Below are 12,756 nucleotides of genomic sequence, written 5' to 3' on the forward strand. Positions count from 1 at the left end.
TAAACTGAGACACGGCTGTTTTTCTGAAATTAGTGGCGCTATCTGTTACGTACAGTGGCAATTTTCTACTTCGGTTAGTCTTTGTCTGCAATGGGATGCAGTAATCAAGTGAGAGTTGTGCGTGAGAGGACTATTAAAAGTTTTTGCAGAGGATGCTTTTCTGGGCTGTTACGCAGTTACAAATTAAAGTAGAGAAATTCTTTTTATGCGTATCATAAAAAGAGGGGGGATAGTTTTGTAATGCCCAACATCATGGAAATCAAATGTCATTGTAAATTAAATTAATAAGATTTTATGCTATGGTATGAGTGGTGGTATTATGGGACAGGGTTGTCCCATATTACAATATTACTTCTCGTGTGAGGAAAAGATATGTTCGGGACAAAACTAGAGTCTTAGAACCTTCTAATTTGTGTGTAAGGTACTGATAAACATGCATGAAAGGTGCCGAGGACAAAACTAGAGCCTTCACCGATGGAAAACGGAAAACTTCATATTTTTGGCATAACTATCAAGACATTGACTTCCATATGAATTCTGTGCATAATGTGTTACCAAGTCTTAAGTATTGTATGTGATTTCAGGCTTCATTTTTTGGAATTTACGCAGGCAGCTTGTCTGTTCCATATTGGAACCTTATTTTCTGGAAGCGCCATTTACTAAAACCGTAGAAAACAAGGGTTAAAATGAAGTTATCTGTAGTAATGTCACGAGAGGTCTGAGATTTCCCTATAAATCCACGAGCGAAGCGAGTGACATTTATTAAGACTATTTCGTGAATAAAATAAAAATGTAAACAACATATCCCTCAAATTCGCTCACAAAATGTTAATAATTGTATATTTACGAATACTTCGGACATTGTGATGTTGAAATACATGAATATCGATTACGGAAATAAAGAAATTGGATGTTATTCAGTAATGCCAATTGTGAAAAGCGAAATACTCCTTTAACAAATTAATTACCTGTACTGCGCTTTTCTCTTTTTATAACAGAAATACATTTTCATTATCTGCTGAAATCATAATTTAATTTAAACATTTTATAATATAATTGCAAGTAACCTGATTAATACGTTAATTAAATGAATTACTGAAAACGCAATTATCAAATCTGAATGAAGGATTGTAATGTTCTTCAGATAGCCTACAATGGAAATGGAATTAGAAGATAAGATGTAGATGTGGAAGTAAGATTTCGCATTTTATTTAGTACTTCATCGTTACATTATACACTACACCAAGCATCATGAACTATGTAGGCTAATATATGTGGAAACAGCTAGCAATGCTTATGTATTCACACTACAGCGAGACATATGTTGCTACATCATCTCTGTACAGGTAATTAAAACACAAATTTTATTACGCCAGACGGAAGGCAGTTTGATCAAAGACCTTGTATATAATACTAATACTCAAATAAGGTCTTTGGGTTTGATAAGCGCTGATGTTACATAAATGTGAACATCTGACTTTCTATTAATTGTTTAATTTCATTCACGTAATACAAATCTGATAGGTTAAATTAGGTTAGTTACCTGTGGGAGCGGAACCAATGTCAACTATGCCTTATTTCAACCGTCACTCCGTGCTACAGAAAGGCATTTTCCATAGTTCGACAAACACATTCTCGCTGTAGTGTGTAAAGGAACTAAAGCTGCATCTACACAGTTGAATTTTCCATGCGCGTATGCATGCAATCTGGGAAGAATATTGAAAGAAGCAAGTTTAAAACGTACGTTCAATTAAGATGCATGAAAATTTTGTGTCTACATGGTGCGCCGTTTTGAACGTCGTCTTCACTGCGTAAATATATTAATTAATATTAAATATCAACACTGCATTCATTGCATGAATGGGTAAAGTTCAAAGAAAAGTTTAACAGTGTAGTTAATGGATTCATGCTCACCGATTTACGGGGAAACAGTTGGTGACACTGAGTAAACTAAAGAACGATCATCCGATAAATTGATAGCGATAAATCTAGCTGCAAAAAATTATAGCAATGTCTGTGATTGGTTGGAATTCAAAATTTCATTACACTTCGTTGGTCGAAAATAGAATGATGTCATATAAACGAAATAGTCACAATAATTCAATGGAAACATATAGCGAGTAATATAAAGTATACACATTCAAACTAAATGGTATGTGAATCTTCATTAAACTATGGTATTCACTTAACTTTAACACTTTCTTTCTCCGTTTTTAATAAACGGCACTTGGTCCACTATAGCTATGAACCCTTCAACTATGCGGCAAGAGAACTTTCTAAAACATAACACCTGATTTCTTGACATAATCATGTTATAACTTTGCACACATAAGGATTAATGATATTCCTATAAGGGATCACCTCAAATCCCTTTTTTAACTTGTTATCAAATTAGAGCATGAGAAAAAACTGTATCATATTACCACCGTCTCCTCATAACAAGATTGTGCTTGATTTCTGTGCTCGATAATATAATAGGCTATGCATATCATAATATTTCTCAATTAACATGCAGTTCATTGGACGATATTGCAGATTATAATCTTTCTTGCAAAGTAATAACAAAATAAGATGTACTGCTGGCATTCAAGAAGCGAGTAGGACTATGTACAGTACATTTAATACGCACTTCTCCACTCACCGTGCGCTCGCCGAGGTTGCGCACGCGGCAGTGTAGGAACGCCGTAGCGCCCAGCTGTACCGTGATGTTACTGACAGTATTGTTGTCAAAATTTGGCTCTGTGAGACGTTGAAACTCCTCAAAATTGGAGTACCACAGCTGCTGCCACTCTGCGTGTCGATGCGGAAGCTCACGTCTCCCTGTAACAAGAAACAGAATAGAAACGTAAAGCTCAGTTAATTACTTAATTTTGTAACATCTATTTATGACCAATAACTGTCTGGCTAAACACAATAATTTGAGAGATTTCATGCGTGAAATTTCTATTTGTACAATAATTTTTAAGGTAGAGATTCATGTTTTGTACACGTAATTCACTTCCTATACGTATTATTGGTTGTAAGTTTCAGTATGATCAGATTAATGGTTTTTGAATTATTCAAATAAAAAAATGAATATTTTCTCCTCTTACAAAATTTAAGTTTCACGCATGACCCTTTTTATGACATTTCTGATATGATTAGAAAAGAACTAAGCATATATATATATATATATATATATATATATAATTTTAAATTTACATCTATAAATGGAGACAAAATAAACAATATTATATGCAAATTCTAAATTTAAATTATACTGAACAACAAGAATTTTGCTACGACTTAAAACAATGTGTCCCTTATGGTTTGATTTACGCTGAATCCGAAAATGCATCTCTTTTCTTCGTATCACGTAAGGTTCTTAAGATATACTATGATTTCACTTTTCGATGAGAGCTGTCCCAGGTAACATCTGGCGTGGGTTGGGGGTATAAACCAAAACAAAATCTAACGCATTTTATGAGTTTATGACTTATTTCCGGTTTCTTAAGGTTGTTGGCATGTTATTTTGTACTTATAATAAATAAACAGATATTGGTCCCTTCTATTAAGTAATTTTCATAACAGTTCAAAGTGAGGTCTATGCAATGAACACACATGGGTGTGGTTTTCACTATTTAAAAGAAAAGTTTACCAGTTTGAGTGAAGACAAATTAAAGGAGGGCATTTTCATCGGTCCATAAATTCATAAAGTTATGGCTGACTCTTTGTTTGAGGAAAAACTCTCCGTTACAGAAAGAATGGCAAGGCGCAATTTCAAAGACGTTTATTCAAATTTCCTTGGAAATTATAGAGCAGAGAACTACATAGAACTTGTTGGGAAAACCATGTCAAATGCATATGACAAAATGGAGTGTAATATTTCTCTCAAAATACACTTTTTACATACTCATTTTTATTTCTTTCCTACTAACTTTAGAGCGGTAAGTGACGAGCATGGGCAAAGATTACATCAAGAAATATCTGAAATGGAAAGGCAATATAAAGGAAGATCATCATCCAGCATGCTTGCAGACTATTGTTGGTTCCTTGTAAAAGACAGTTCCACGTCTAGTTATAAATAGAAGTCATCCAGAAAATTATTTTAAATGTAAGTTCAAATTCCGAGATTTTTCTCATTACATGCATGAAATTTTTTTATTGTTGTGTTTTAAACTATGTTACATCATTTTTTTATCTAGTACACATTTAATAAGTATTATGAGGAATATTTTGAATCCCTAGTATGTTGTAATTTTATCAGTAGCAGTGAAAAATTAAAAATAAATAAATTAAAAAAAAAAAAATTCAATTAATTTTCCCACGAAAATGGTACGTGATGGTGCAAATTTGATTTTAAATTCAGATTTAGGGCACACATTAGTAATATTCGCCTATTTTTATTTCGGAGCAAGACAAAAAGTAACAATTTGTTGTTCTTTGTTATTAGTGTTCACTAAATATTTTTTATTGTGTAATTTCCAAATTATTTTCTTTACTAAAAATGAGTGCAGCTGTGACATAGACGAGATCTTTCGTTTGGTACCAAAATCAGGTCGCTAGCGTATCGGAGTCTCGAGATATGAGCCTCTCGGGAAATTTTCACGCACACCCAAAATGACCTCCTCAAATGAATTTTCTCGCAATCTGAACGGCCAACAGCTTATTCTTCGACAATATTGCAATTGCTAATGTTCTCGATGAATGATGATGATAATGATGATGCTAAGAATGATAAATTGATTTACTGACTATGCAGTATTTTCGTGTGCCAAAAGGCATTTGTTAGCGCTATGCACTGTACGTCAGAATATTCATTTTCTGCATAAGAACTGCTCCCAGTTTACAGTTCATCGAGGACAAGTTATTTGTTGCTTTCGACGAGAGTGGTCGTATAAAAATGTTAAATTGGGTAAAGTGTGTCAAAGTGACAGTGGCTAAGCTTTACAGCTGACGCCAGCGTTTTTGGCGTGTGTCGTAGATATATAGTGCCCGTTTGTGAGCTAATGCAGCTGAGTATGGTACTACTTGCTATACACGTCACATCAGCCATTTGCCAAACACAGTTGTCAGACTGACTGCGGCAAATGTAAAACACTCGCACTTAACATTCCCATTACTTATTTCACACGCCAAAAACGGTGACGCGGACTGTAATGCAAATGTGCAACAAATTAAGCAACCGTATTATTAAACAGAAATGGAGCGAGGTGCACAGTTTCTGTAGCAAAACTTTAGTGACTGTAGGTTACCTTTAGGATAGGAGTCTGTTTGAACTGTTGTACTAGTCCTTCAATATATCCAGAAAGACGTTTCTCTGGACTGTTTCCAAAAATTGTATCAACACCAGAGATGGAGCATCGAAGCTAGGGGAGATTCAATAGCTGCTGTCTTGATATAAGAGTTAAAAATGTCGGCTCGTAAGAGCACATGGAGATGTCACTTAAAGGTAGATTACACACAGCCCTCCCAGCCGGCTACTAATCTATTCATCAATCCACTAATCCACCATGAAATCTATTGGTACAATTTTTATCCATCTACTCTCTCTTTCATCTGTTCAGCTATCCTTTCACCCAGCCATCCATTTATGGATTATTTCAATTTAAAATGATACATAATTTATTTAGAATATTTTATCCATCAACAAATATAAGAATAATTCTACCATTAAACTAAACTAAGTACCGGTACTTTTATCCATAAACCTATTAGTTCACCATCATCCATCCAGCCAGCCAACAATCTATACATTCTCTATAAACATATAGGCTAAATTCTACTGTCCTTTCATCCATCTATCCATTCGTTCATACATACACCAACCCATTCTTGTATTCATCCATCCTCTCATCCATCCATTCTGACTTCAATGCATACATATATATTTCTGTTCAACCCGTCCATAATCACTCCCTAACAATATCCCTACTTGTTGATCGATGGAACTATCATAGAGCCAATTGGCTATATATCCATCGATTCATAGAATCATTCTATCTAAGAGCCAACTGGCTAGTCTCTGAAACTGAGACACCTCATCCTGCCTAAGGCTTTTCCGTGGTTTTCCTAAGGCGCTAAGACAAATATGGGGATGAGCCCTAAAGAAATGGGCCACGGACCTGCACTCATATTCCCATGACCCCGGTAATTTTTCTAAATTTAATTAATAATTACATCTATCCCTGCCTATCTCTTCGTAATAGAGTCAACATAAAGCCAAATGGCTGGTCTCTACTTTGAGACGATTCAACAAGGCTCAAGACATAATCAATCACCCCCTACCTAAAAGCCAAATTGGCTAGTCTCTTATATGAGACAACTCATTCTGCCTAAGGTGGTTTTCCTAAGGCGTTAAGACAAATGTCGGGATGAGCCATAAAAGAAATGGGCCACGGGCCAATAGCCCTTCCCCATATTCCCCCTTTTCTAACAAACAACGTAATGCCCTAGTTCTGAACCTATAAATTGCCTATTTAATTTGCGAGATCACTCATTTAGTCGCAATGCGAAAGGACAGGGAACCTTTAAATTTGCAGATTCAGAATTCACGGCGTCTCTCCTAGCGGTCTTCACCTGCCTTGTCATCGAACAACAGACGACAGAGTCTTCTCGACTCCTCCTGCACTGCGAAATGACACAGTTCATTTCAATGTGCAGATTTGCACCAGCCATTTCTTCCTCGTCCCGTCCTGTGATCACTTTGATCACATTTCCGTCCCCTCGCGTATGTGGTACCTAAGAGGTTACGTCCATTTTCGGTTTTTTCCTCTTCAAAATTTTCTAGAGCTCCTTCAGTGGAGCAGCGTAACCCGGAGTGAGACTAGTGGCCAACAAGGTTGGAGCTCACATATTTAGTTTCTTACAGCCCCGAACCTCTTGCAAGGAGCGTTTTGCGTACCTTTTAAATTTGTCCTCCAAATTATCCTCTTTCAATTCAATTCAATTCAATTCAATTCAATTCCATATACTTATCCGCCTTTCCATCCATCTTTATTCCAATAATCCATACATTCTTGTATTCAATCTGTTCTTGTACTGACCCAGTTTTTCATTTATCCATCTAACTTTCTATCTATTCATTCATTCATTCATTCATTCATTCATTCATTCATTCATTCATTCATTCATTCATTCATTCATTCATCCATCCATCCATCCATCCATCCATTAATCCATCCATCCATCCATCCACTAACCCTTCCATCTATCCTTCAATATATTCAACCTTTTATAAATTAATCTATTTTAGCATCATTGAACTCAGAACTGTTTACTTTGCATCCACTATTAGTCCGAGTTCTCTATCTCCTGTTCCGTTCCTCCATTTTGCTGCTTTGGAAATTTTCTCGCTCCCAACTGCAAAGCATTTCTTCTTATCCACATTTGCTGTCCTCGCTCGTGTCTTTTATTGCGCTTATTGTAAGATGAAAACCTTGAGGGTCAGAATAGCTTCATTACTGCGTCCCACTTTTCTGGCTTACACCAGTGCAGTGTGCTTACATAATTTCAAAGGAAAATTAATATAAACTCCCCATAGTTTGTCAGATTATAACTGAGAGCATCCGAGCTGTGTATAATGCAGTGCGAAATATTATTTTTCTTGAACAGTAATGAGTACAGCAGTCTGAAAAGAAGGGAATGTGAAGTGACAAATACCTTCTCATTATATAAGGGAACGAAAACTTAATAGTACATTATGCAACGGGCCTATAATGGTAGTAATTAAGACGCGAGTATGTTTATGAAACTCGCTTGCGCTCGTTTCATAATTTTCATACGAGCGTCTTAATTGCCATTATAGTCAAGTTTCATACGAATTTTTATGCTCGACCACATTTCTAACTTGAAATTATTCATAAGTATTCATGTTATTCTTATCTGACTGAGGAGCGGAACTGACGTTGTTCAATACCTCGTAAATTGTGAGATGTGCGTAGACGCGAAAGTATTGATTTTTTCCGAGAAACAAATGTCGACCTTAATATAATCAGAGAGCCTAGTCTTTCGATTGCATATCCGAGAATAATCGATACTTGCGCTTTCAAATTGCTACAATGGTATTTTCTGATTGCTGGAACACCTGAACTTTAATGAATAGGTGTACTTTAATGAGGTCCATTAAAGGGCTGCTACCAGGCATATAGTTACTACATTTCGGCATTGTCGAGCATAAAATATTTAATGATAATTATCTGAAATGTATAATCCACAATCGCTACATGTATTCGTAACAATCTATTAAGTGATATATGTAGACCTTTAATAATATGATCGATGTTACAATGCAGTCCGCTGTTGACAAGTAAATGTAGGAATAGAATGTGAACGAACATATAAATGAAATGAGCGAAATAATTAGAAGAAATTACTAAACTAAGTGAATAAATAATGAGATGTTTTGTGTACTAGAGTGCTATAAAAGAGGTTCGAACTATGAGCAAACAGAAAAAAAACATGAATAAAGATTGGGCTGGTCCACCGTTGTGGCTGAGGGGATGCGAGTCTAACTCCGAACCCAGCGGTCCCGAGTTCGATTCCCGGTCAAGACGAGTTATCTGGGTGAGGTTTTTCGGTTTTTTTTCCTCACTCCTGTGGATGAATATCAGGTAACTTTATCAGGCGATTGGAACCCCACTCATCTTCGCCACTTCCTTTCCTCCCCCATCATCCTTTCCTCATCATCCCGTTTCTGGTTTTTAAGATCACTCTACTGGCGGGCCTCCCGAAGCTGCTGACTCTCTCGACCGGCCTCCGTAGAATGTATTCAGCGACGTTGGATGGCTTCTGCGATGACACCCGAGGCGGACTTACTCGGGGGAGAAGTTTCGCCTCGGACCGACAGGGGGGGCCTTGGGGGAATTTGCCGAAACACGAATGGTATTTGGATTTCTGTCGGCTGTAGGGACCGGTCTTTAAGGGAGTCATGTGGTTAGGGCGGTGCGCTTAGGGGATCTGTGGCATGCAACTCATTCCATATCGAGGGTTAGCACAATAGATTCAATAGGTCGCAGTGCTGGGCCATCTGTGCCCCCCCTCAGTTAAATTGCATTCCATTCCAAAGACTGGACTGAATAAAAGAATGAGCGAGTGAAAGTAAGTGTTGCAAATCGGAGAGCGATAAAGGCTGAACGAATAGAGAAATAAATAAATACAATATTAAATGGAACAAGTATGGGAGAAGACTAAGTGGAGTGAAATAATGAGTGAGTGAGTGAGTGAGTGAGTGAGTGAGTGAGTGAGTGAGTGAGTGAGTGAGTGAGGTGTTAGAAGATAACAAACGGAATTAACTTTTTAACATAAACACAAAATAGACTGAATGAAACATTAAAATAACGCTAAACAAGAAGAGAGAATATACCAAAAAAATATTAAAGAGATGAACTGCGATTTTAATTGGACTTAACTTTTCATAAAGAAAAAACAAAAAAAAACATAACTACAATTTCAATTAGTTTTAATTTTTTGTCACAAAGAAATGTTAAGGTTAGATCCGCAATTTGAATCAGTCTCAAATAATTGTCTCAAGAAAATTGTAGAGGAAAAAACAATTTAAATTATTTTAATAAAATATTATCCTACAAGAAGGAGCCGTAATTTGAATTAGTCTTTCTTTTCTTGTTAACCTCTTCAGACCTAAATTTATATTTAAAAAATGAAAAAAAAACTGGTCACATAATCATTCTGGGGATCCAAAATTCCCAAATCATGTTTTCACAGAAAATCAAAATTTGGGGACAATTTTGACTCCTGGGGCCCCATAATTTTAAATTTTATTTTTAATTCAGGTATAGAAATGTTTCAAAAATAATATTCTCCATTTCTATCACATTGAATTTTTCAAAATATTTAAAAGTATAGAAGACATTCCAAAACAGAAAAGAAAGAAACAATGTATACTATAATATACAGCAGGCCTGCAAGGAATAAAAGGGAAAAATGAAAAAGAACAGCAATTTGAAATAGTAATATTTTTCTTTATTACAAGGACATAATAGAGAAGATTCATAATTTGGATTAGTGTTTATTTTATGATTAAATGGGAATAATAGAGAGGAGAGCCGCAATTTGAATTAGTCTTTATAAAATCAGGTGCCAAATTTTTTTGTTGGCTATTTTAAAACATTTTATCAACTGTTATGTTTATCTAGGGTCTAAATGCGATGAAGGTGATAATTTCAGCGAGATGAGTCCAGAGTCCAGCGCCGAAAATAGTCCAGTATTTGCTTTTAATAGGTTGAGGGAAAAACCCGGACGAAACCTCACTCAAGTAAGTTAGTCCAACCAATTTCTGAACCCGGACCCGCCCATTTCACGGTCAGGCATGCTAACCGTTACTCCACAACAGTGGACGCCAGAATTTGGAATTATTTATTGTCACAAGAAAATAATGAAGAGAAGAACCACAATTCAAATTATTCCTCATTTTTATAAGCAAATAGTAAAGAAATTAATTGCAATATGAATAAGTCTTTATTTAATTTCATAAAGAAATAATAGAGAGGAGAACTGCAGCTTAGGTTAATTAATCTTTGATTTTTGTTAGGAGAAAATAATGAAGAAATAAATGCAATTTCAATTAAGACTTATGTTTGTCACAAAATTCAACATTCAAATTCTTAGTCTGGTTACTAACGACGGGGTGTCAACTACAGGGACATCATTTTATTTTCACTAACATTTCTAATATTAACCTGGCTAGTGCTGCTCATGATTAGGTTTTCTCCGGAGCGGTTGTTTGCGCGCTTTCAATCGGAGACCTCCGGTTACCTCCGATTGATGCCGCGCAGGTTGTATATGTGTTGTGGCGCAGACATACACTTTTCGCTCAGCATTCCTTTAGTCGGATCAGGTAGTGATTCGAGTCCACTGACGTCCGCGTATCTTTTAAAATAAGTTGTAATTTGTTGTTGTTTATTCTTTCTTCCATGTTAATCTCTCTCTTTCTTCGGCTTTTTTTTTCTTGTTTTGCTTGAAGTTCTACGTTAGCTGACAGATTTTTTCTAGTTTTGAAAGTCATAGCATATGAGGAAAGGCGTATTAATTTTATGTCATTGATCAAATTAATAGCATTAAATCTAACTGCAAAATTAACGCAGAAGTAAAACTAGTCAGTAGCTAATGTAAATATTTATACTGTAGTTCTCCTAGAAACTCTCGTTTAATCGCAAACAGTGTTTGTCAATTATTATTCTAATCGGTTTAGTTTAACGTAAAATATATTAAGGGAGCTTCAGAATGGAACAAAAGAAACGTGGGCTATCAATAGGTTAAAGTTTACTGTGCAACATAATTTATTCAGATTCTTCACCGGACAGGATTGTGATTATTGTGTTAAAGAGGTCAGTATTTGAACTGCGTCTTCTAAACCGCGCCAATCTTTTTCTGTAATAAAAATGTAAGTGGATATCAACTTAAGGATAATTGTAATTATATTATTACTACTTGTTTCTTTAGTTTCATTCAGAAACTCAATATTTTAATCCAAACAGTAAAATATAACTCAAGTTGTCTAAACAGCCAAATACAGGATTATCCAGACAACGCGTAACAGTCATTTATTTCGGAAACTAATAAATTAAAATTTTCGAGAAAAAAAAATTTTATATTAAACCACATGTGAACTTTCACTTGAGCTTAATTTCATCAATCAGCTCTAACAGGATGTAGGGTTAGTGGCGTATCACTTTAAAACTTCAAATGGGAGTATGGGACAGATAAGATACCATTTGATAGAGCTCTTCAAAACAAACAACTTTCATAGGAAACGTTTTTATTAATTCCTATTCTTTCAATGAGAAAACGTACGAAAAGTCAATGGGTGATTCGGACCACACGTAAGTCATTTATTTCGGAATCTAGTGCATTAAAATTTTCGAGACAAAAATATTTATGACTAAACCACATGTGAACTTTCACTTGAGCTTGATTTCATTAATCAGCTCTAACAGGAAGTAGGGTCAGTGGCGTATCAATTTAAAATTTCAAATGGGAGTCTCGGTCCAAAAAAGTGCCAATTCATAAAGCTCTTCAAAACAAACAACTTTCATAGGAAACGTTTTTACCAATTCCTACTCTTTCAATGAGAAAACGTACAAAACGATAATGCCATCAATATTGAGAAATGTTAAAAGACGAAAATGTAAACAAGACAATTAATGTTGACATTTTACTGAAAGACTGGACAATTCCATTAATTTTTATAAATGTTCAAATTGTCTGCCGTTCTGAGCAGCACACACCCGTACTCTTCTTCTAATACTGTCAGTGGCTCGTAACACTTCTGCGTGGTCAAGTGACTGGCAGGTCTTCCGAATTCGCTGTTTTATGACATCTCTTATTGTGGGACAGTCTTGATAAACGATGTTTTCTAACCGTCCCCAGAAACAGAGTTAATTGTCAGGTAAAATCTGTCAGTTTCATCGCTGTATTCTTTGCACAGAAGAAGCGAAATTCAAGAGCAATGGCGATGTCAATATCCATAATAGTCATTACTGGTCTCAAGTCAGTCCTCTCTGGCTGAGAGAAGTGGACAACCAGCATAGGTGGAGTGTCAATGTCTAGTGTGGCATATTCGGACACCGAATGATTGGACCTTATTTCTTTGAAGTTGCCCTGAATGGTGTCATGTATGCTGACTTCCTGAAGAACATCCTCAACCAACTTTTGGAGGACGTACCACTAGCAACAAGAGTAGTAATGTGGCTTCAGCAGGATGGTTGCCCAGCTCATTTCTCTTTGGTGGCACGTGATACAGCCAATCAGCTCTTCGCT

The 12,756-nt window shown here is 35.9% G+C and overlaps 1 protein-coding gene across 2 annotated transcripts in view; it reads right to left on the reverse strand.

Moving 5' to 3' along the window:
* Positions 1 to 12,756, reverse strand: part of LOC138691223 (neurotrimin-like) — a 1,545,609-nt gene that overhangs the window by 584,044 nt on the left and 948,809 nt on the right. For both annotated transcript variants that reach the window (XM_069813018.1, XM_069813019.1), the window contains one exon: positions 2,642 to 2,820. In XM_069813018.1, the coding sequence (XP_069669119.1) occupies positions 2,642 to 2,820 (179 nt within the window). The remainder of the gene's footprint in view (positions 1 to 2,641; positions 2,821 to 12,756) is intronic.

This window comes from Periplaneta americana, chromosome 16, assembly GCF_040183065.1.
Source record: "Periplaneta americana isolate PAMFEO1 chromosome 16, P.americana_PAMFEO1_priV1, whole genome shotgun sequence".
Taxonomy (NCBI): Eukaryota; Metazoa; Arthropoda; class Insecta; order Blattodea; family Blattidae; genus Periplaneta; species Periplaneta americana.